General features: G+C 43.2%; 2 protein-coding genes and 1 gene segment (V, D, J or C); 1 reads left to right on the forward strand and 2 right to left on the reverse strand.

Moving 5' to 3' along the window:
* The first annotated feature begins 567 nt into the window (after positions 1 to 567).
* serinc3 (serine incorporator 3) lies at positions 568 to 13634 on the forward strand. 2 transcript variants are annotated; one of them, XR_013844184.1, is made up of 11 exons: positions 568 to 790; positions 4361 to 4522; positions 5294 to 5487; positions 6036 to 6115; positions 6244 to 6381; positions 7763 to 7932; positions 8161 to 8251; positions 8749 to 8950; positions 10239 to 10469; positions 10747 to 11193; positions 11513 to 13634. XR_013844184.1 is itself a non-coding variant. In XM_080001594.1 (10 exons), exons 1-10 carry the CDS (start codon positions 752 to 754, stop codon positions 10871 to 10873), a joined length of 1434 nt encoding a protein of 477 aa, XP_079857720.1. In that variant the 5' UTR covers positions 568 to 751; the 3' UTR covers positions 10874 to 13634. The 2 variants fall into 2 exon arrangements, 1 of the variants encoding a protein (XP_079857720.1); XM_080001594.1 differs by having other exon boundaries at positions 10747 to 13634.
* A 1126-nt stretch (positions 13635 to 14760) lies between these two features.
* Positions 14761 to 20727, reverse strand: LOC307230184 (immunoglobulin heavy constant mu-like). The segment is given in 7 exons: positions 20709 to 20727; positions 19861 to 20199; positions 19445 to 19777; positions 19273 to 19356; positions 18759 to 19115; positions 17962 to 18279; positions 14761 to 15101 (listed from the first exon to the last, which is right to left on the reverse strand).
* A 170-nt stretch (positions 20728 to 20897) lies between these two features.
* Positions 20898 to 22132, reverse strand: part of tp53rk (TP53 regulating kinase) — a 2874-nt gene continuing 1639 nt past the window's right edge. Inside the window, exon 2 of the mRNA XM_080001650.1 lies at positions 20898 to 21426. Within this exon, the coding sequence (XP_079857776.1) occupies positions 20936 to 21426 (491 nt within the window). The 3' untranslated portion in view covers positions 20898 to 20935. The remainder of the gene's footprint in view (positions 21427 to 22132) is intronic.

The raw sequence follows: 22132 nt of genomic DNA on the forward strand, positions 1-22132 counted from the left end.
TTTGCCTATAATCACGTAAATGTTATATGACATATATAAAGGCTAAAACACTTCCTTGGCCACAATTGTGAATATTCTGTTACGAGAAATGTTCAAGTTTCACAAAGACACATACCTTTGCTATCCCCACAGACATAAAGTTATGTGTGTTGACTCTTTATGACCGTTAACACCTTAAACAGTCATGAAGAGCCTGAACAGGCTGCGCGCGCTCCCGCGGACGGAAAATCCCTTTTTGGCAAACGATCAGTTTTTTGCGAGACACGATGACGTCACAGCAACATGGGTTTTCGATTGATACCCCGTCTAACTTCGATTTTGACCTACGTTTACTTATTTGTTTGTTTGTTTGTTTGTTGGTTGGTTCAATTGTTTGTATATTTATTATTTGGACTTTATTTAAATTTTTACTTCCGTCGGAATTTTCGTCACCGTTTTCCGAGTTCCGAGCGTTCATGTCGCGAACGGGCACGCGTACGCGTACGGCGATCGCCACGTAATGACGTCACCTCGCTGTCACGGTACTCATGACCCAAGGCGAGGAGTTCCGGAGATAATGTACAGTCAGCGGCGAATAAACAGCGATCAGTCCCACTAGTTGGTTTGGCGTTTGATAGCGATCGCAAAAACATCAATTTTACTCACAGTATCGGGTTGTTGTCCAGCCCACAGGGCAAAGCGAGCGGCGGTAGCTCCGGGTAGAACACAGATTTATGAGATTAAAGTGCGATCCGGTGCCGAAACTTCAGTCATGGGAGCTGTATTGGGAGTCTTTTCTCTGGCGAGTTGGGTGAGCTGCTATTTAAATCAATACGAGTGTGTGTATTATTATTTTTTTTATTCTAAGATATTTTCATCCATTTCCATCTCATCGGATTGTAACGCCGGAGGATGTCGCAGAACAATCACAGTGACAGGTCGCCGCGTCTCCGTCACTCTTCAAAATAAACATGGTGGATTTAGAGGCAGGGAATACAAGTCGGTTAATTGCGGTTATTGTTACGGATTGTGTTTGTTGTTGCAGCATCCGATTGTTCTGTTGGGTTTGCTTGTCTTGCTCACTGCTCACTGATTGCAAAATATCGAACTACGCTGTTTGTTGTTATAGATGACAAACAAACGTTGACTCCAAAAAGCTCGATTTCGCCATTTTGACTTATTTACCGCGAAGCGTCATGATGCCGAAAACAGATCTGCTTACACGCCATTCACTGGATTAACTGATTTTTTGCCTTGATATAAGACCAAAACCATAGGCATTCTTAGACATAAACTGACAAACACCCCCTAGAATAACTTGTTCCAACTTCACGTGTATGAACGCGCTACAAAACAATATATAGGCCTTTATCTCCAAGTCTAGAACTAAGTCGACAGCTATAACTTGTCAGATAAGTGTGTAATTTTATTCGTTTTTTTATATAATGTGAACTAACGCCATCAATCAAAAGATGGGTTGGGGAAAATTAACTGTCAAGTCGATTTCTTTTATGTTCCAGTCTTCGATGCCAATGAGCTGTTCTTGTGCAATTTCAAGACACGTCTTATTTACAAGTTTGAATAATGCCACCATTATAGTGGAATAAAATGAGAGAGTCGAAATTAATTTGTTAAAAGCGATTATTTCCATGTTAATGAATCGCCCTTTTCTTAGGAAATACAACTTAATCACGTTTATATCGTTTTATATACAAGTGAGAATAAAAAAAAAAAATAAGAACATCTTTTAATATCGTGTTCTAGTTATTGGTAGCTTTTCTGACATCCTGACCATTACCAGCAGGAAAGTCACTGCCAAAATAAAAGATAATTAAAATAAGTAAAATAAAAGATAAATAAAATAATATTTTGGGGATGCTTTCATAAGATATTTTTACACAAGAAATCAAATATTTCTTGTGTTCTCAAAAACATTAAGAAACAATTATTAGTATTGTGGATAGTGTCAGCAACATCTTACACAAAAGAACACCAATAATAATAATAAAGTAATGGAATAAAAATAAAGAAAATAAAATGGCAATAAACAGTTTACTGAACACAATGAAATATGATAATTTACACTTAACCAAATTAGAAACAATAAAATATAACCTGAAGAAATAACAGAAAAACAAAAATTAAATAATAAAAATCAAAGAGACCAAAAAATAAATAAACCAGAAGAATTTGGTCATATACAATAACTAATGAAATAAACAGTGAAATATATAAAATGTTTTTCCAGTGAAAACCACACCTCAAATAACCCCAGTGACATGTGGGATTGGACATTGGTCGCTCACAAAACTACCAGCCATCTTGTCCCAGTTGGCCCCAGGCGTCAACCGAGGGCCCAGCCCAAGCTTCACTGAGAAGTGGCCGTAACTTGTTTACAGTCGTCTACTCTTAACATTACACTCGCTGCTTGTGGACTGCATTGGAACAGCCTAAAGCCACGCATGATCACTCCTTTGTGGTTCAATACAAACCTTTCATTCCTATTTGTGTTGGAATTCAAACCACGATGTGACCCAAGGAGTTGGAGAGTTGTGACATTTTGTTTTTTGTTTTGATGAATACAGAGCTGGTATTCCTGGTTGGAATCTATGAGTTGTTATAGCCTTTGCAATTTTGATATTGCAAAACAATTATTTCTGTATCAACCTCACCCGGTGACCTCTTGTGGCACATAAACATTTTCTCCCACAGCATAAAACAACTTCAGTTCCTAAATCCAGCTCCATGGGAGATTTCCTCTCTTATGCAAGCCCAGCAGTATGGAAGCCCATTTCCCGCCAGGGACAAAACAAAAATCTAGAAAATTTGATTTTGACTTAGTATCTCATAATTATGAATTATTAAGGTCAATACTTTGACTTATTAAGTCAAAATAGATACCTAAGTCATCATTATGAGATACTCGACAAAATCTTGACTTACTAAGTCAAAATTATGAGATAAATAAGTCATAATTATGAGATACTATGTCAAATGTTTGACTTGTTATCTCATAATTATGACTTACAAAGTCAAAATTATATGCCTAAGTCATAATTATGAGATACTAAGTCAACATTTTTAACTAACTTACTTGCGATTCAGAAAGTTAGCTAAGAATTGCATTTTTTGTCAAGCCACATTTGAAATAGTGTTCAATGTGATCCATTGTCCCAATTAATTGAATGACCAGCTCCTAATGGCAGCACTCTGCTTGTAGCCTAGTTTTTTTAAATGTTTTTTTACATTTTTTTATAGATAGATCAATTTTATATGTGACAGACAGACAGTATCTCATAATTATGACTTGCTTATTTAAGTATTTTATAACTTTGACTTGGTAAGTCAACATTTTGGTTTGTTAAAATTATTATAACTTAACTATGTCATCATTTTGACTTAGTCAGTCGTAATTCTGAGATACTCGTGGGGATTTTTATTTATTTTTTGGTTTTCTAGATTTTGAAATGGGCTTCCATATAGCAGAGATAGGTTGAGAAGGGCTTTGCACAAAAATTCTACTTCGCAATGGTTTCATTTTCATGGAGGTTTCATTTCTCAAAAAGAGTACTAGAGGGAGAGGTTTGTAGGTTGAATATCTATGTTTCTTAAAACCCTGCATTTTTTAACTTTATATCTCTTCTCCAGCCACATATTACATATGTTACCTGTTCTCACATATTGAGCAGTATGAAAATATAATAACAATATACAATACACTTTTTTTTTAATATAGGATGGGTGTCATGTACTTGTGCGCCCATCTCTCTCCAATGGACCAGTAGCTTCTCACAGGAGTTGACAAGATGTGTAATTCATTTTTCCGTTTTTATGTTTTTGTATCCAGCAAAGCCCTGAAATGAAGTTTGTGAAACCCTACATCAATTTCAGAAAATTAAATCACTTACATTACTCCTGCCTATAATGTTTATACGTTTTTGGTAGATTTTAGTATTTAACCATTTGTTTTGCATGTGATCATATTGTAGACATGTTGTAATCATTTAGCAATTACATAGTAATGTATACCTTATATACTGTAGCTATACCTATAGTTTGTCCTGTATATAGAATCAAACTTTGTCTATTCTGTATATGTATATGGCTATTTCTGTTCTTTATTTTAAGCTATTTGACCTTTTTTGTTTTTCAGACCGTTTCAGACTTTTTTTTTTAAATGTATGTATGTACAGTGTATGTACAGCTAGGCACAAATCCTCACCACAACAAATTGCTCATATATGTAAATTTAAATGTCTTAGCCAATTCAGATTTTTACAGTGAACAAGAAATATCAAATTCGATGGAGTTGACATATTCATGTCAGCTGTGATGCCCCCTCCTGCTCTGTTTTACAACCGGCTGGTTCTGTGTCCCACAGTTGCCTTGCCTTTGCAGCAGCGCCACCTGCCTGGTGTGCAGATGCTGCCCCAACAGCCGGAACTCCACCGTGACCCGAATCATCTACGCCTCCATCCTGTTGCTCGGGACCATCGTCGCCTGCATCATGCTGTCGCCGGGAGTGAACGAGCAGCTCAAGAGGGTACAGGATTTTCGAGAGTCAAACGGGTTTGAATTGACGAGACTGGTGGACAGCATAGAGGAGTTGTAGCTTGTGGGGGCGCTTGCGAGCTTTAGGAGGTGTAACGTGAATCGCAGGAACAATTTCAGTACTAAAAAATTTGCCGCATGGTGGTACTACTTTTCGAGGGGAACGGGAACCATTGGGGCAAAGTTTGTCGATTGGTCAAACCTCAGCTACGTAAGAATTGTCAAGGACTCCAAGCCCTTTTTTTAAATTTTCCGATAATAATCCAAACACCACAATCGCAGCAAAGTAAAGAACAATGAAGATCAACGCCATAGCTGTTTCAACTTGCGGTTTGCTGCGTTGCCGTGGTTGTACTGGTAGTTTTTCTTCATGCACCATAATTATGTATCAAACCTAACAATCAGACCTCTCGCTTCGTTTGCAAGGTTTTCACATCAGGAACATAACACGCCGAACCTAACGCCACGTACACAATTGACGTAGGGTAGGTTCAAGTTGCCTCCTGTTGCCTCCTCCTGAAACGACGGACTGCCAATCTCATTTTCAACAGGAAGCGGTTGTTGGCTTGACATAGGCTTAGTTACGTTTTTTTTTTCCCCCCAAGACTTTTAGACCGGTAGTGAAGTAAAACATTGTAATTGTTTCCGGGGAAAAAATAACGTAACTGTTTTCCTTCGATATTTGTGTACAGTGGAACTAATGGAACAGAAACCAGGGGTGTTTGCGTTTGTGGTCATTTTCTGTATCTATGACCTTCCATAGATCCCAGGACTGTGCGAGGATGGAGCCGGCTCTTCCATTCCGGGCTTACAGGCCAAGGTCAAGTGTGAAATGTTTGTGGGCTACAAGGCCGTCTACCGGGTGTGCTTCGGGATGAGCATGTTCTTTCTGGCGTTCGCCGTGGCCACCGTTAATGTGAAGAGCAGTAGAGACCCCCGTGCCGCCATCCACAATGGGTAAGCGGATCATAAATGGAACGGTCTTGTCAGGAGCGGGGAGAACGGGGAACGATCGCTTTCGGCCACTTTGGCAATTTCCAAGAGGCCAGGTTGTTAAAAGAGTCAAAACCTTCCAAGCCTCTCAAAGTAGAACGATGAAAGAGAAGCATTGTCTCCACCTCCGATAGTGTGATTCGACCGCATGAAGCAGTGCAGTCACAGGACTTATTAGAAGGACTTATTACTGATTTACTTTTTGCATTATTGCGAAAGTATTACAAATTCTTTCAGCACGCATAAAGCATTGACTTAACTAGTTACACACTAGTGTCTTCTACATCAAAATGTCCCCCCTTCAAACGATTGTCACAGTTTTTCCAGAAAGAAAACATGGGCTGAACATCAGTTTGTGTAATTCATACAAAATTGCGTTTTGGAATAAGAAGAGTATAAAACCACACATTTTGTTATCACGTAGAATTCATGTACATGTATTCATGTCTTGTGTATTTGTGACATCTACCATTGGCTTTCCTTATTCAATTGTATTTTTATTTTTTTACCAGGTTCTGGTTTTTCAAGATTGCTGCCATAGTGGCAATTACAGTCGGTGCCTTTTACATTCCTGAGGGGCCTTTTACTCAAAGTAAGAAATGTCTTTTTAAGCTTCAAGCTTTAGGCTTCCTTGAGTCCACAGAGTTAAGTCAGAGATAATTCATAGTTGTTTGAAAAAACAATGGGATGTGTTGCATTTGAATTTAACTTTTCTTCCAGCGTGGTTCATAGTGGGCATCTGCGGAGCGTTTTTCTTCATCCTAATCCAGCTGGTGCTGCTGGTGGACTTTGCCCACTCTTGGAATGAATCCTGGGTGGATAAAATGGAGACGGGAAACGCAAGGGGCTGGTACGCAGGTCAGTCTTTGATAAGGGGCCATTTTCATACCAGTGTTGGTCCCCTCCATTTAAAGGGGACCTATTATGCTAAGCTAAATTTTGTCAGTGCTTGTGCACGTAGGGTTTTCTGGTGGGCTTAATAAGACACATAAACTGTGAAATAAGACAACCCAGTCAGTTTTTTGTGAGCTGAGATGTCCTGAAATGAGCCGTTCACATTTGCAGCCAACCCCTACGGTCACATCAGTAGCGTCAGTAGAATTAGAACTGCCGCCAATCTGGGTAACTCAACAAAATATTTTATTTATTTATTTATTTTAACCTGTGCTGTCAGCATGCTTGGCATACAACACAGAGTATTCTGCTGTGTGTTTGTTTAAAAAAAAATATATATACAGTATATATACGTTTGCGGTACATAGACGGCAGGCTGCAGCAGGAGACTCGCTGTGCGTTTCTCCAAACAAAACGAATAAAAATAGTGTGTTATTGATGTATTCATTTAGTTTCTATTTTATTTTTTCGACGTTTACATGAAATAAAAATAGAAATGCGTCCGAGAGTCCTGATGCGGCATCCGTGTGTCCCTAAAGCTTGGAACACGGCAACCAAAGTAAAAACAAACTTTTAAATGAGGCCTTGTAGATCTCATATGAGTGAAGATTCAGCAACTGGATTGCTTATTTCTCACCTCAAATTTGTTTAGAAACAGATTTTGGTGGACTGAAGGTGAAATCAGTGAACGTTACGGAGTAAAACAACAAAACGCGGAAGCCATGCCTAAACCCCATTGGCTCACAGAATTTGGGCCTCGGGAGGGTGGCAACTCCCACAAAAAACAGCCCGTTTCGGAATAAGGTAGTGTAGGTACTCCTCACTTAACGACCTACCTGTTTAACAACCATTCAGACTTCTGCTCTTCAGCTCTCCGACCAGTTTGTATTGTACGTTTCAGCGTCAAGCATTTCATCGCGCATCACAGCTCTCAGTCTCAGTCTTGTTCTCGCAGTCTGTCAGTGTTCACTACACTAGCGTTCTCAATGGCCACGACCTCTTACCGTGAAATAACACGGGTCCTCGCTTATCGACCAATTCGACCTGGTCCTAGGAACGGAACTCGGTCGTTAAGCGAGGAGTACCTGTTTATAGTTATGTTGGAATAGCTAGAATGCATAATCTGAGTGGTATTTCCAGCAAAAACAAACAACTTCAAAAACATGTTTTGTGGACCTCAGAGACCTATATTAACAGACCTATGTGCAAAAAGGAGCATAATAAGTCTCCTTAAAGTCGTCACCCTGCTGTACCCCCTTCTGCCACTAGAGGGGGTACAGCGTGTCGTTGGAGTTGTGTTTGATACGATAAATGTTGATGGTTCCTTCCCTCCTTTTCCTTTCAGCTTTGCTAGCTGTGACAGTCTTGAACTACATGATGACGTTTGTGTCCGTTGTGCTGTTCTACGTCTTCTACACCAAGCCAGAGGGCTGCACCATCAACAAGTTCTTCATCAGCTTCAACATGTTATTCTGCTGTGGAGCGTCGTTAGTCTCCGTTCTGCCCAAAGTTCAGGTAAAGCACAGACCACCTTGCTTTTTAAAACATTTAAATGGAGAAGAAAAATAAGCTGTCTGGCCAAATGTTTTCAAGCTTGTGTAAAAAAAGTTGAATAGTAAAGGTTATAGTGAAGCATTGAGCTGTGAAGACTGACTTAGAACTCTGCCCAAATGTGTTCAGTATTTAATAAGTATTTATTACACTTTTTGTTTTTTAAAAATTCATAACCAAATTTGTTTCCAGGAATCTCAGCCAAGATCGGGTCTCCTACAGTCCTCCATCATCACGCTGTACACCATGTATCTGACATGGTCTGCCATGACCAACGAACCCGGTGAGAAAAGTTGCTTTTTTTCCCGCATAAGAAAAAGAGTCACTCTTTGCTGTAGCAGAATTTAAACACTCACAATGTCACAAGCTTAAAAAGAACAGAATCCGTATCCTGAAGTAGTCCTTGCTCACAATTTCATCTGAAATTTTAATCTTGAGAAAAGTAAATGTTAAGCAACAAAAAAACGTTACGCAGAGTTTCCCAAAGAATTGTACAAATTGTTGAGGCAACTTTCATGCGTCAATCCCGTGTGACTCCTGATGTTTTTCCCCCTCTCAAATCAATCCTCTCCATTTCCAATTGTCACTAATTCCTTGAAGCGCAAATAGGTCATGTACTACTTTTTCCCCAGTCAGTCAGTTGATAATCTCTTCCACAGCCCATTCTCCAGTGCAATGCAAAGTCTTCATAAAATCAAGCTGTAGACTAATGGCATTTATCTTCTTTTGCCCCATTCCCATGATTTTGGGGGTTGGCGGCATTACATCAATCCTCCACAGATCGTATGTGTAACCCCAGTCTGCTGAGCATCTTCCAGCAAATCGCCGCCCCCACACTGGCCCCCCTGGAGATGGAGAACCAGACAGTTGTGGTGATTCTCGGCACCGAGGAGCCTGTCCTGACATTGCCTTATCTGCAGTGGTGGGACGCCCAGAGCATCGTGGGACTGGCCATCTTTGTCCTATGCATTCTATACTCCAGGTAGGAGACTCGGTCCCACTGAATGGCTAATGCAATTTGCAGACACTATATAAAGGGAGTTTTAAACTCATTTATGGAAAATGGTAAATGTTCAGTTTAGCAAACTACTCACTTTTGTACAGGAGAAAAAAAAACGCTCCAATTTTTCCATACGTATATACAGGTAGTCCTCACTTAACAACCTACCTGTTTAACGACCGTTCGGACTTACGACCAGTCTGTATTGTACGCTGCGTATAATACTGTGGTGTGCACGCTGCGTGCGCGGCATCTCAGCATCAAGCATCTCATTGTGCATCACCCTTTATACACTATATACACACTATATATACTATACTGTATATACTATAAACACTGTGTACACTATATATACTATATACACTGTATACATCTCATCTCATCATCTGCTGCAGTCTCAGTCTCGTTCCCGCAGTCTGTCGGTCTGTAACACGGGTCCTCGCTTATCAACCAATTTGTTTAACAACCTGGTCCAAGAAACAGAACTTGGTCGATAAGTGCGGAGTACCTGTATTTTGCGACGGTCACAAGGAATAGGGGATCTGACTGTCGGGTGTGGCTACGGATTAGGTGTGAAGTAGGCTTACACGCCATGCATTGGCAACCAGGGATAAATAAAGCAGATTCTCAGCAACACCTCGCTACCTACTCGCATCAACAAGGGAAAGTTTTCAGGTGGGGATTTTCTATTTAGCCGCCTGACTCACTCAATGGACTTGCAGAACGAGGGTGGAGAAATGGTTTTATTTCACACTTGGATAACCATACATCACTCGATGCTACATACCGGTTTAACGGTTTAACAAATCATCAACTATTTGTCCAAAACGTATGGCGGCGACTGTGGAATCAATATATTGCAGTGGGGAGTGCTGTTGGGAAAAATTGCTCAATAATGGAAAGAATTGCTCGGGGTGGCCCTAGCATTATATAGCATTTGAAATACTGGGCAAAGCAAAGGAACTGGGAGATTGTTTGTTCCCCACATGTGTGAGCCCCCTACACTTAATAGGGGGCTCACACATGTGGAGGTAGTTTTGTTTAAATGTCTACTTTCTAAATCATTTTGACTAAAGCTAAGATTGTCCCAGGAACTCACTGTTGATCGCATTTTATTTGAAAAGCACGTTATGGTAGAAGACGGAGGAGGAGCAACAGGAAGCGGTAGAATGCTTTGCTCTAAACTCAATGGGCATGTTGTTGTAATGGCCTTTGATAACGCGACGGACTCAATATGAAGCAGCGTTGCCTACTCTTTTCCCCTCTGCAGCATTCGTTCGTCCAACACCAGTCAGGTGAACAAGCTGACCATGGCCTCCAAGGACTCTGCCATCTTGGCCGAGAGCAGCTGCAGCTCGCCAGACCTGTCCGGGGACGAGAGCGGGCCCAGACGGGTGGAGGACAACGAGCAGGACATGGTCCAGTACAGCTACTCCTTCTTCCACTTCATGCTGTTCCTGGCCTCCCTCTACATCATGATGACCCTCACCAACTGGTACAGGTCAGTTCTCGCTTCCTGCCAACAGGAAATTACAACGTGGACATCATATACTGTATCTGCTGTCCACTGTAAAAAGTTACTTATTTCAAAGAAATCCCTAGAATAGTGCTTGTTTTCCCAAAACTGACTGAATAATGTAATCCATGCAGTCTAATGTCTATTCTCAACATTTTATCGTAGTATGCACTTGAATACTTCTAAGTAATCCAAGATGAATTGTTAAAAATGTCATAATACAAAAAAAAATGTAATCTTGTCTTATTTCTGGTCCTTTCAGCCCTGATGCAGAGTACAGCAAGTGGCCCGCCGTGTGGGTGAAGATCACTTCCAGCTGGGTGTGTCTGGTCCTCTACGTCTGGACCCTGGTGGCCCCCATGATCCTCACCAACCGTGACTTTCACTGAGCACTGAGCTCCGGTGGGTGCTGAAAAGTCAGTAGAACCCCCAGAATTGTCTGCATTTCTGCATAAATTTGTCCTAAATATAGAAAAAACATTTTACTTTTTCCATTTATTCATTGAGCAATAATGATCCAACATCAAATGTCTTAGTCTGATGTTTGATCATTTGGCTCGAATAAATTAATGGAAGAGTATGTTTTTGTGTTCTTTGTTTAATTGGCTTCTCTTGGTCTCTTTTCGGGACTGTTATTAGGAAGCACATTTCAGTCCAATTATACAGAAATTCCAAAAAGTTTGAAAGGGTTCACCAACTCTCTAGCACCGTGAGTAACCTAGCAATCAGTTTTTTGAAACCAAATTCATGACCAAAATGCCAATTTTTTTACTGTCCTCATGGAGATCGTAGTCAGAGAAATACATCGTTGTTTTCCTGCTCTTTGTTTTTGAAGTTTAAATCTTGGATTCTAAATGTTGGAACACTGGATAGGCAGTAGAAAGTATTATATGTAAGTAAGAAAGTAATATATATGCTGAAGTCAGGCACGCCATTGAAAGTAGCAACTGCTTAAAAAAAATGTCTGAAAGATTCCATCGCCGCGTCCATTTTGTATTTGTATGTAACATAATCTCACCTTCTTGCAGGGGGGGAGTATGAGGGTATATTAAGAAGTACAAAAGAGAAACTCTCACAGCTCACAGTTTGTTTTTATACATCTTACAGTAGTTAATACAATTCACTTTCATCGCCCATCATTGCCCCGTGTGTGTGTGTGTGTGTGCGTGCGTGCGTGCGTGCGTGCGTGCGTGCATGCATGCATGCGTGCACGTGCACGCGCACGTGCGTATGTGTACACTGATTAGCCACAGCATTAAAACCACTGACAGGTGAAGTGAATAACATTTATCATCTGGTTCCGATGGCATCTGTCAAGGGGTGGTATATATTAGGCAGCAAGTGAACAGTCAGTTCTTGTTGATGTGAAGTGAAGTGCGAAGTTGATGTGTTGGAAGCAGTAAAAATGGACAAGCGTAAGGATCTGAGCCACTTTGACAAGGGCCAAATTGTGATGGCTAGACGACTGGGTCAGAGCATCTCCAAAACAACAGGCCTTTCCTGGTAGGTAGTGGTTGGTACCCACCAAAAGTGGTCCAAGGAAGGACAACCAGTGAACCGGCGACACGGTGATGGGTGTGCGCGTGGGTGTGCGCGTGGGTGTGCGCGTGGGGAGCGAAAACTAGCTCGTCTGGTCCGATCGCACAGAAAAGCTACTGTAGTATAAATTGCTGAAAAAGTTAATGCTGCTATGATAGAAAGCTGACAGAACACACAGTGCATAGCAGCTTGCATATGGGGCTGCGTGGCTGCAAATCAGTCAGAGTGGCCCGGTGACCCCTGTCCACCGCCTACAATGGGCACTTGAGCATCAGAATTGGACCATGGAGCAATCGAAGAAGATGGCCTGGTCTGATGAATGACAAATCACAATCATCATTTTCTTCTACATCATGTGGATGGCCGAGTGTGTGTATGTAATATACCTGGGGAAGAGATGGCGCCAGGATGCACTATGGGGAAAAAGAAAGCTGTGGGTGTTACTTTGACACATGCAACCTACCTAAACATTGTTGCAGACCAAGTACACCCCTTCATGGTAACAGTATACCCTGATGGCAGTGGCCTCTTTCAGCAGGATAACGCACTCTGCCACAGTACACAAATTATTCAGGAATGGTTTGGGGGACCTGACAGCGTTCAAAGTGTTGACTTGGCCTCCAAATTATCCAGATCTCAATCTGATCGAACATCTGTGGGATGTGCTGGAACAACAACCCCGATCCATGGGGCCCCACCTCACAATTTACAGGACTTAAAGGATCTGCTGCTAACGTCTTGGTGCCAGATACCACACGGACACCTTCAGAGGTCGTGCCGGGTCCGAGCGGTTTTGGTAGCAAGAGGGGGACCTGCACAATATTAGGCAGGTGGTTTTAATGTTGTGGCTGATCAGTTTTTATATATATATATGAAAATGTCTTATATTTTAGGCAAATATAAGACCTCTGCGTTAACAGCACTTTTTTTTTTTTTTTGTAGAGAGAGACAATTAAGTGAGGGGTAGAGAGGGAGAGACAGCAAATGACAGCCTGGATTTGCTGCACGTATTTTGCCTATCTGGTATGTGCGCTTATCTGGCTGAGCCATCATGATACCCCAAGAAAGCAATTCTTTCAGCGATTCAACTCAAGTCTCTGCCAAGCATTTGCTGTTAGCTTTGTCCTCAATGTATTTCATATTGTGTCCCTGCCATATGTGATCATATTTTTAAAGTCTACATCAAATAAAAATGTAAAGACCTAAGAATCAGACTGACTAGTCATTCAAAAAATGCACTGTACCAAAAAATATTTATTTCAATGTGAGATGAGGTATCGATTTTCCAGACACTATTATACAGCACTCCAAATAGTGCGAAAGTGAGTTAGTGTGAAAGTTTCTATGCATTCCGAATTAAAGTACATTCGTAAAAATTACTTGTAACATGCCAATTTTATCTGAACATTTAAACATCTTTTATATACTGTATAGATGTTCCTAACTGGACCGTGGTGAAACGACGTGGACCAAATGCCTTCTTGTCATGTACATTTACTTGCTATGTGGTTTGTTTATTGCTGTAGAATGTATTTGTTAAAGATGGTTGTGTTGTTTCTCATCATCCATAACTGTTAAAGGCCGGTTTGGAAGAATAAAGATGAAGCTTGACAATAATTCTGTATTTTTTGTTTGATATAATTTCATTTCATAATTCTTTTTAAATTGTTGCGTCACTTATAACGTTTCTTACTTTGTTTCATAACATACTTGATAATTTGTGGTGTTTCATTGATTGACTACACACTGTGGAAGAAATTCTTCTGCATTAATCGGTGAAGTTGATCTGCCCGCTACAAGAAAACAAAAACTAAGAATATTAAAGATGTTTATTCTGCAGAATAAAGAAAGAGATTCAGGACTGCTCCAAAGCAGTGTTCTTACCAGTCTGTTGCTATTTCTGATGAAGAGGGCTTTATACAAAAACAGAGGGTGTGGCCTTGGTCAGAAGTCATTTACAAGACTGTGCCTACAAGACTTGTCTCAGTGGGTGTTACCCTCAAACAGTGAATTCACAGGTACTTGCAAACTTTTGCTGGCAGACGCAGATTACAATCCCTTTCAATGCACCTCCAGGCTCCCCTGGGGTTATTGTTCATCTCCATACAAGGTAAACAGGACGAAATGTGACCTGGTTCTTCAATGTTAGAATTGACATTGTAAAGAGAGAACAGTTCTCTTTACATAAACTCTGGGGGGACTCCTGGAAACACAGGGGCAATGTTTTAACCCCCCCCCCCCTACAGGAAGAGGCTATTGGCCTCAATCAAATAGTTGATCGTATGCATTTTTCTCTCGCAACACAATAACTGTAAAGTAGAAAAAATGAGTCAACTCTGACATTTACTTTAAAGCTTATCTGTATTTATTATACCGCACTTTGAGTTTTGCGTCTGGGCTCCACTGCTCATCACTCTGCGAGGTGTACAGCAAATATAGACATACTTAGTGAGCCAGAAATATAGCAATGATGAGGATCCAGCCATTGAATAGAAGAGCAGAGCTGCTGAAATCAGCCAGCCATTAAGGGCGTGGGAGCATGTGGTGCCGTCAAGTTGTCTGACAGAACTAGCTCCGCAAGCCATGCATCATTTGTTTGCATAACCTTACTGCTATTTAAAGTGAACCCTGATATAATGGATGTCTCAAAGAACACCAACTATGTGCTAAGTCAGTGCTGCTGAACTGCTGTTAGCATCTACCATCCGCTTTATACCATGCTGTGACCTGTGCCTGGTCAGTCGCGAGGCTGTCCGTCCGTCTCTAAATGTGGCAGTGTGAACACCCTCCGCTCGGGCTCTGCCTGAGCGCCATGGACCACCTGACACCTGAACTCGGAGCCCCCGTCCTCCTCGGTGGGGGTCAGCTTTAGAAAGCTCCACATGGAGTACAGGCCTTCGACGTTGAGGCTTGGAGGGGTGTTAAAGATGCCCGAGAGCACCCGCTCCCCGTCCCGAAACCATGTGACCGTGATGTCTTCAGGACAGAAGTCTTTGATGCAGATGTTGAGCGTGCACTCTTCGCCCAGTACCAGGGATGCGGGTTCACACTTGATGAACGTAAGGTCTGGGGGGGTTCCTGTTTCAGAAAAACAACACGTGCAGGGCATGTCATTGCAGATATGAATGCATAACAGGTCACCAGAGTCATGGCAGCCCTTAAATGGGAAAAGGACGGTTCCCTGACATCAAACATTACCCATTTCGGCATGTACTCCGCTCTCCTTGAAACGCTCTACCACATTTTCTGGATGAAATTATAACTTCCCCTTATCGGTATCACCAGAGAGAATCAATCTAAACAGTAAAATACAATAAAATGTGTGAACACACATAAAGAAACTCTGGACCCCTGCTTTCTCAACCTTTTTTTCTGCCACAGCACACTTCAATGAAATAATCCCATTGCACACCACTATCCTGTGAATCACTCAAAACGTCATCCGGAAATATGGACAATTACAAAGCGGCGTCGTACAATCTGCAGAGGGCGGTGAAGGACACCAAGCGGATGTACAGAGAGACTGTGGAGCTACAGATGGAGCAACGGGACACCAGACGCTTGTGGCAGGGACTGTGGACTATAATGAACTATAAGAGCAGCCCCTCCCCAGCCAAGAGTGTGGACGCCTCCCTAGCCAACGAACTGAACTCCTTTTATGTACAGTTTGAGTCAACAACAGTTGAGTTTGAGTCAGTGGCAACAACACTGCTAGCTCGCCAGCTAATTGGAGTTACACCTCTAGGGATGAGCGCGCACTCTCAGTGTCCGAGCATGACGTCAGGAGGGCTCTGATGCGGGTGAACACCAGGAAAGCTGTGGGCCCAGATGGCATGTCTGGTCGAGTACTGAAGACCTGTGCTAACCAGCTAGCCCCGGTGCTCACTACAATATTCAAAATCTCCCTGGCTGAATCAGTGGTCCCGTCCTGCTTCAAGAGGTCCACCGTCGATCACCTCTCCTGCCTGTCTGAATGACTACCGTCCGGTGGTCCTCACCTCGGTGGTCATGAAGTGTTTCAAGAGGCTGATTTTTTTTTTTTTTTTCATTAAGGATTATATCTGCGCCTCCCTCCCCCGCACCTTGGACCCGCTGCAGTTCACGTACCAGCAGAACAGATCCACAGATGACGCGGTTTCCCAGGTGCTACACACCATGCTCACCCACCTGGATGGTCGGAAGGGGGCCTCTGTGAGATTGCTGTTCATCGATTACAGTTCAGCTTTCAATACCATAGTCCCCACCAGACTGGCCATCAAGCTGAAGGAGCTCGGACTGAATACTCCGCTGTGTGCCTGAATCCTGGACTTCCTCTCAGCCCGGCCCCAGGTGGTTAGGGTGGGGAGGCACGTGTCCAGCTCCCTCACCCTGAACACAGGATCCCCCCAGGGCTGCGTCCTCAGCCCCCTACTGTACTCCCTGTACACACATGACTGTGTGGCCAGGTCCAGCTCCAACACCATTATCAAGTTTGCTGACGACACCGTTGTGATGGATCTGATCACCGACGGCGATGAGAAGGCCTACAGGTCCGTCACGGTGACGGACCTGTCACTCTGATGCCAGGACAATAGCCTCCACCTGAACGTCAGCAAAACTAAGGAGCTGATTGTGGACTTTAGGCGAGGATTACAACCGAGGACGCACACACCGTTGGTGATAAATGAGACTTCTGTCGACAGGGTGAGCAGCTTCAAGTACCTGGAAGTCCACATCACAGAGGATTTAACATGGACTTTACAACAAACACTCTGGCGAGAGAGGCGAGGCAGCGCCTTTACCACCTCAGGCAGCTGAAGAAATTCAGGGTCTTGGTGAGGATCCTCAAGTCCTTCTACTCTGGAGCAGTAGAGAGAATCCTGAAAGGCAACATCACTGCCTGGTTTAGGAACTGTACTGCTCAGGACAGGCGGGCCCTGCAGAGGGTGGTGGGTTCAGCTGAACTACACTGGAACTACCCTCCCCTCCCTGCAGGACTTATACACCAGGAGGTGTAGTAGCAGGGCCCATAGGATCAGGAAGGATCCTCATCACCCCAACAACGGACTGTTCCAGCTGCTGCAGTCAGGCAAGTGCCTCCACAGTCACACAGCGAGAACAGAGAGACTGAGACGGAGTTTCTTCCCGCAAGCCATAAGAACTGTCAACGCTGAACTCACCAGGGGCCCTCACTGAGACACACACATAGGCTCCACTACCTTACTGTACTGTATGTAGCATATTGTACTGCATACTGTATCACTGTTCTGGGTAACTGCATACTGTGCTGTATTGCTGTTCTGTTCGGTGTTACTGTATTGCTGTGTCGTACTGTTGTATACTGTACTGTATATCTCCACACACACTACCTCACTTTATATATACATAATAGCCTGTCCCATATTCATAAGTCTATTCCATATACAAGTCTATTACCTTTATTTCTATTTTGTAGCCCCACTCTGCATTACGTTTGAGTTCTTATTTTATCCTATATTATTCGACTTACTTACTGCATTGCGTTTTAGGAATCAGATAGTTAGTCAAGTATACATTTTTAGGTAGCTATTGTGTTCAGTCTCGAACATATTCTGCGTAATCACCGGGTGCGTTGCATTACATTTCACTGCATTTATGTATGTATATGTATGTGACGAATAAATCTCTTGAATCTTGAAGTACAGGTGCTTCTTATTATGGCCTCCTAAAACGTAAATGGAAAACATGAGCTTGTTTTTGACAAAACTTCTATTGTGGCTGGATTTGAATGAATTAGCGCAGCCTTGCAATTTTGATCTTGCAACACAAGAGTTAATTTCCAATCTTTATAGTGAATAAAGCATCCCCTAACGGGACCAGCCGAAAGAAAAAGAAGAACGATTGTGAATAAAGCCTTTATTTCATGGTTAGATCAGGGTTAACAATTGATGTTGTGTGTCACCCGCCATATCACACCTACCTCGAGTGTTGATGTGGTATCGGGTGTCTCTGTACCCTGGCGGGGGGAAGCTGCAGTGGTACACGCGGCATGTGTACTCCGCCTTCTCGTCCTCCTGGGCCATGAGCAGCTGGATTTTGCTCCACACGCTATAGAGGCGCTCAAGGTCCGCGAACGGGCCGTAGGTGGTGACGGTGTGCACCGGCTCGCCGTCGTCCCGGTACCATTCCAGGCGAAGGTCCCCCGGGTAGAAGTTCTCTATGCGGCAGCAGAGCACCAGCAGCCTCTCCACCTTGGGGATCTGCGGGATGCTGGAGATCCACAGGAACGACGGCTGCACTGGAGAGGGGTGTGTGTGTGTATGGGTGGTTAAGCCATGTTCACTGCTTATTTGTAAGGTTTATTTTTATAGATTTTTTTTTTTTTTTCATTTGTTATTGTTAATTTTTGAGGTTTACTGTACTTTGGCATTTTTTGTGTCTTCGAGGTTTACTGAACATTGCCATTTTTTTTTTTTGTTTACTGTTTAAAATTTTGGTTTGCGTTCAATTGTTTGTTGTCTTTGGTTTAGTTTTAACTACATATTTTCACGTTTCCATCCTCTGGTAAACTTATACAGTTTACTGCCATTTTCTTTGTTTTCTTTTTATTCTATTGCTTTTTGCCTCTTTCTTTATTATTGCCCAACTTTATGTAAGCTGCTGCAATTTCTGATGCAATTTCCCTCCGGGGATGAATACATTGTCTATCTATCTATCTAAGCCAATGTTTTTTTTATTCTTGGTAGAATGTTGGACGCTACTTTCTCAATAACTCACCTGTGACACTAACAACAGTCTCTCGAGTGATCTTCTTGCCCCTGTGCAGCACCACACACTGGTACATCGCAGGGTCCTCACTGAGTGTCAGGCAGACGGTCAGGATGGACACGTGGCAACTACCCTCTGACTGGACGTCGGCCTGCTCGCTCAAATCCTCGGAGGCCAACAGGGCGTACGCTTCCGACCGTTTGCCATTCGAGACTGGGGTAGAGTCCTGGCCGACCGACTGACTAATCCTGTGCCACTTTACTTTGAGGTGGCGCCGTCTAATTTGTCTGATGGTGCACTTCAGCTCTGCTGGCACGCTGGCGTATATGATGCTGGGCTTGCTGATGTCGGAGACACTTGGTGGCACTGTTGAGGGCAGAGCGAAACGCACATTATGCAAGAGCTAAAGACAAAGGCAAGCAGTGCAACAACTCTATAGGCATATCATTGTTAAAAAGAAATATTTAAATTTGGTTGACGAAAGTACCTCTGTGGAAGTGCCTATAAATGAACAATATGGCACCTATGCCAAAGAAGACCGACAGCAAACTAATGAAACTGGTAACCCCCATCATTGTGGCTGGGTGGTAAACTGGTTCCTTTGGAGCTACAGGGATGAGACAAGGTATACATCTTAAAAGATAACATAATGACACACGCAATCAACTGTATACAAAACATGGATGGAATCCCACCTAGAATCCTCAGTGTTGCAGTCCTGCTGTGAAGTCCATTATATGCTGGATGGCTGATCTGGCAGATGACTTTGAGTTCGTCGCCCTTCACGGCTGAAGAAGGCACCGTGATGCCGCTGCGAAGGCTGTAGGTGCCGTTTGCGTTGAGAACGGCCATTTCGGTGCAGACACGCAAGAGGTGGGTGGCGACGGCCGGTGCGGACTGGGAACCGCTTTGGATCTGCCAGGTGATGTCCAACTTCTCGGGGTAGAACCCTGTGATGTCACATTGCAAGGTCCTCTCCTCCCCCTCCACCACTGTTGCCTTTTCTGGGAGCGACACTGAGGGTCGAGCTGCGAGAAACCACGAGAAGTGTAAACATGCTGTAGCTTCTCCCGGGCACACTGCGCCGAGCACAAAACCCATAAAAACGTACCCAACACCTCTAGGGAAGTGCTTTCAGTGTAGACGACAGGCGTTATGACTCGGCAGGAGTAGACCCCTTCATCTTCCACCTTCACGTCGGGCAGCCATAGAGACGCATCGCTTTGCAGGAGCTCCGTCTCATCCACCAAAGCCCCATTTCTGTTCGGACGTCCATGTCCGTCTTCAAACGTGTAAACGATGCGCCTGTCCGAGCGCTTATCAACCACATTCCACTCCACAGTCAAAGCGTCACGCTGCACCCATCCAGATGATTTATCAAACAAGCAGCTTAGAGTGACGTTTGTGCCGGTGAAAGCCCTGATTTTTCGTGTGGTCTCAGCCAGGGGACCTAAGGGGGATGCGGTTCAAACAGAGAGAATATAGGGCAGGCAGAGAACGTCAGAGAACAAGAGAAACTCTAGTTTGCGGGAAACTAGAGCTCAGCATCGCTAGAACATAACAAAAATTGCCTGCTTTCTTTTCTGACAACAGATACTCCTGTACAACAGACGGACAGTGTTGCCCTTTGATCTACACCGTAAACTGTGCCACACACCAAAAAAACGAATGGAGCAGTCCTCTTACCTCTACAGTGCAGAAAAATAACCACAAATTCCATCATTATTTTGATCTTTCTCCTGGGCGCCATTGGAATGTGATGTGTGTGGATCAGCGCATGTTGAAATCCATTTTGAAGCAACCGTTTGGACAGTCTTGTGGCATTTTAGAAGTTTCACAAGAGGTCATAAAAGTGCTGCCTGAGCCACTTTACACCTTGAACAGCAGCCAATACTCATTTCTGCTTCTGCACAGGTTCCCGATGGGTCCAAAGTCTTTGACTCTGAACCACGGTCTCACCAATCTCAATTCCCGCCATTTTATTATTTTTTTTAGACACTGACAGCCATTGAAATGCCCCTTTAAATGTTGTCCGACATAAATTAATAACAAATATACACACACGTACATACAACACAACAACAATAATAAATAAAATATTTTATTTTTATTAACGGAAAAACAGAAAATAAGCATTTTGCTCTCAACAGTGATCAATTTAGGGGTTTGCCTGCAAGTCGAGGATCTCAGCCCACCATGGATCGCTTCCGCCCACGTAATCGCACCTCGTCTAGCTTTTTGATGACAGCTGATGACTTTTTGGAGGCGGCTGTGTAGCTCTTCAGCAGCTTCTCGAACAGGGCCTCGGTGTTGGGGTGGGTACTCAGAAAGGCCTTCTCCAGCACGTAGAGGTCGACCCCTTTGTCCTCGGGCAGGGCTGAGATGTAGCTCAGGCCAAAATCTATGAGCACCAGATCCGTCTCTTGGTCCCCTGCGCCGCCGCTCCTCAGCAGTATGTTGGAGGTGGTGAGGTCTCCATGGATGACGTCCTCGTCGTGCATTTGGGCCAGAATCCGGCCGACCCGGGGCGCCAGTGGCTCCAAGTGCTCCACTGGATCAGCGTGCGACTGCTGCATCAACATGATGTGGTCTCGCAGGGTGACCGAAGCCAAAATCTCCTCCAGGAAGATGCTGTGAGAGGTGTAGTCAACAAAGTAGACTACCGGGACTGGGATACCTGAGAAGACAGGATTCTTTGATTTGAGTTTTAGGTAAATACATACCTCAAACCACGTGTCTTATCACAAATCACTGTTGGATCTTTAACATCAGATTTTGAACATACAGACGTGTACAAATTTGTTGGTACCCTTGCAACGAAACAATGCTTCATTCCTCCAGAAAAGTGATGAAATTAAAAGCAATTTTCTCATGTATACCTGCAAGCCTTTGGTATGTCATAGAGTAAAGAAAATAAACTGTGAAAAGAGATAAATTATTACTAAAGAGATCAATTATATTCTAAAATGGCCAGGACAAATTTGTTGGTACATTTTGTTTGTTGGTACGTCTTCGAAAAGATAAATAATTTGATTATAGTGATATTTCAAACTAACTGTTTTCTTTAATTGGTATCACATCTAGAGTGGAGAAGGTAGTCCCTCTGCTGTTTGGTATCATCATGTGCACCACACTGAACATGGACCAGAGAAAGCAAAGGAGAGAGTTGTCTGAGGAGATCAGAAAAAAATGATAGATAAGCATGTTAACGGTAAAGGCTATAAAACCATCACCAAGCAGCTTGATGTTCCTGTGACTACAGTTGCCAATATAATAAAGAAGTTTAAGGTCCATGGGACTGTAGCCAACCTCCCTGGACGCTGCCGCAAGAGGAAAATCGACCCCAGATTGAACAGAAGGATAGAGCATTTTAAAATGGTAGA

This window comes from Zeus faber (assembly GCF_960531495.2).
Source record: "Zeus faber genome assembly, chromosome: 5".
In the NCBI taxonomy this organism is placed as follows: Eukaryota; Metazoa; Chordata; class Actinopteri; order Zeiformes; family Zeidae; genus Zeus; species Zeus faber.

Coding starts and splice junctions, on each gene's coding strand:
- serinc3 (XM_080001594.1), top strand. CDS start 752: ATGGGAGCTGTATTGGGAGTCTTTTCTCTGGCGAGTTGG. Junction 4,523..5,293: donor TGAACGAGCAGCTCAAGAGG/GTACAGGATTTT, acceptor GACCTTCCATAG/ATCCCAGGACTGTGCGAGGA. Junction 8,951..10,238: donor CTATGCATTCTATACTCCAG/GTAGGAGACTCG, acceptor TCCCCTCTGCAG/CATTCGTTCGTCCAACACCA.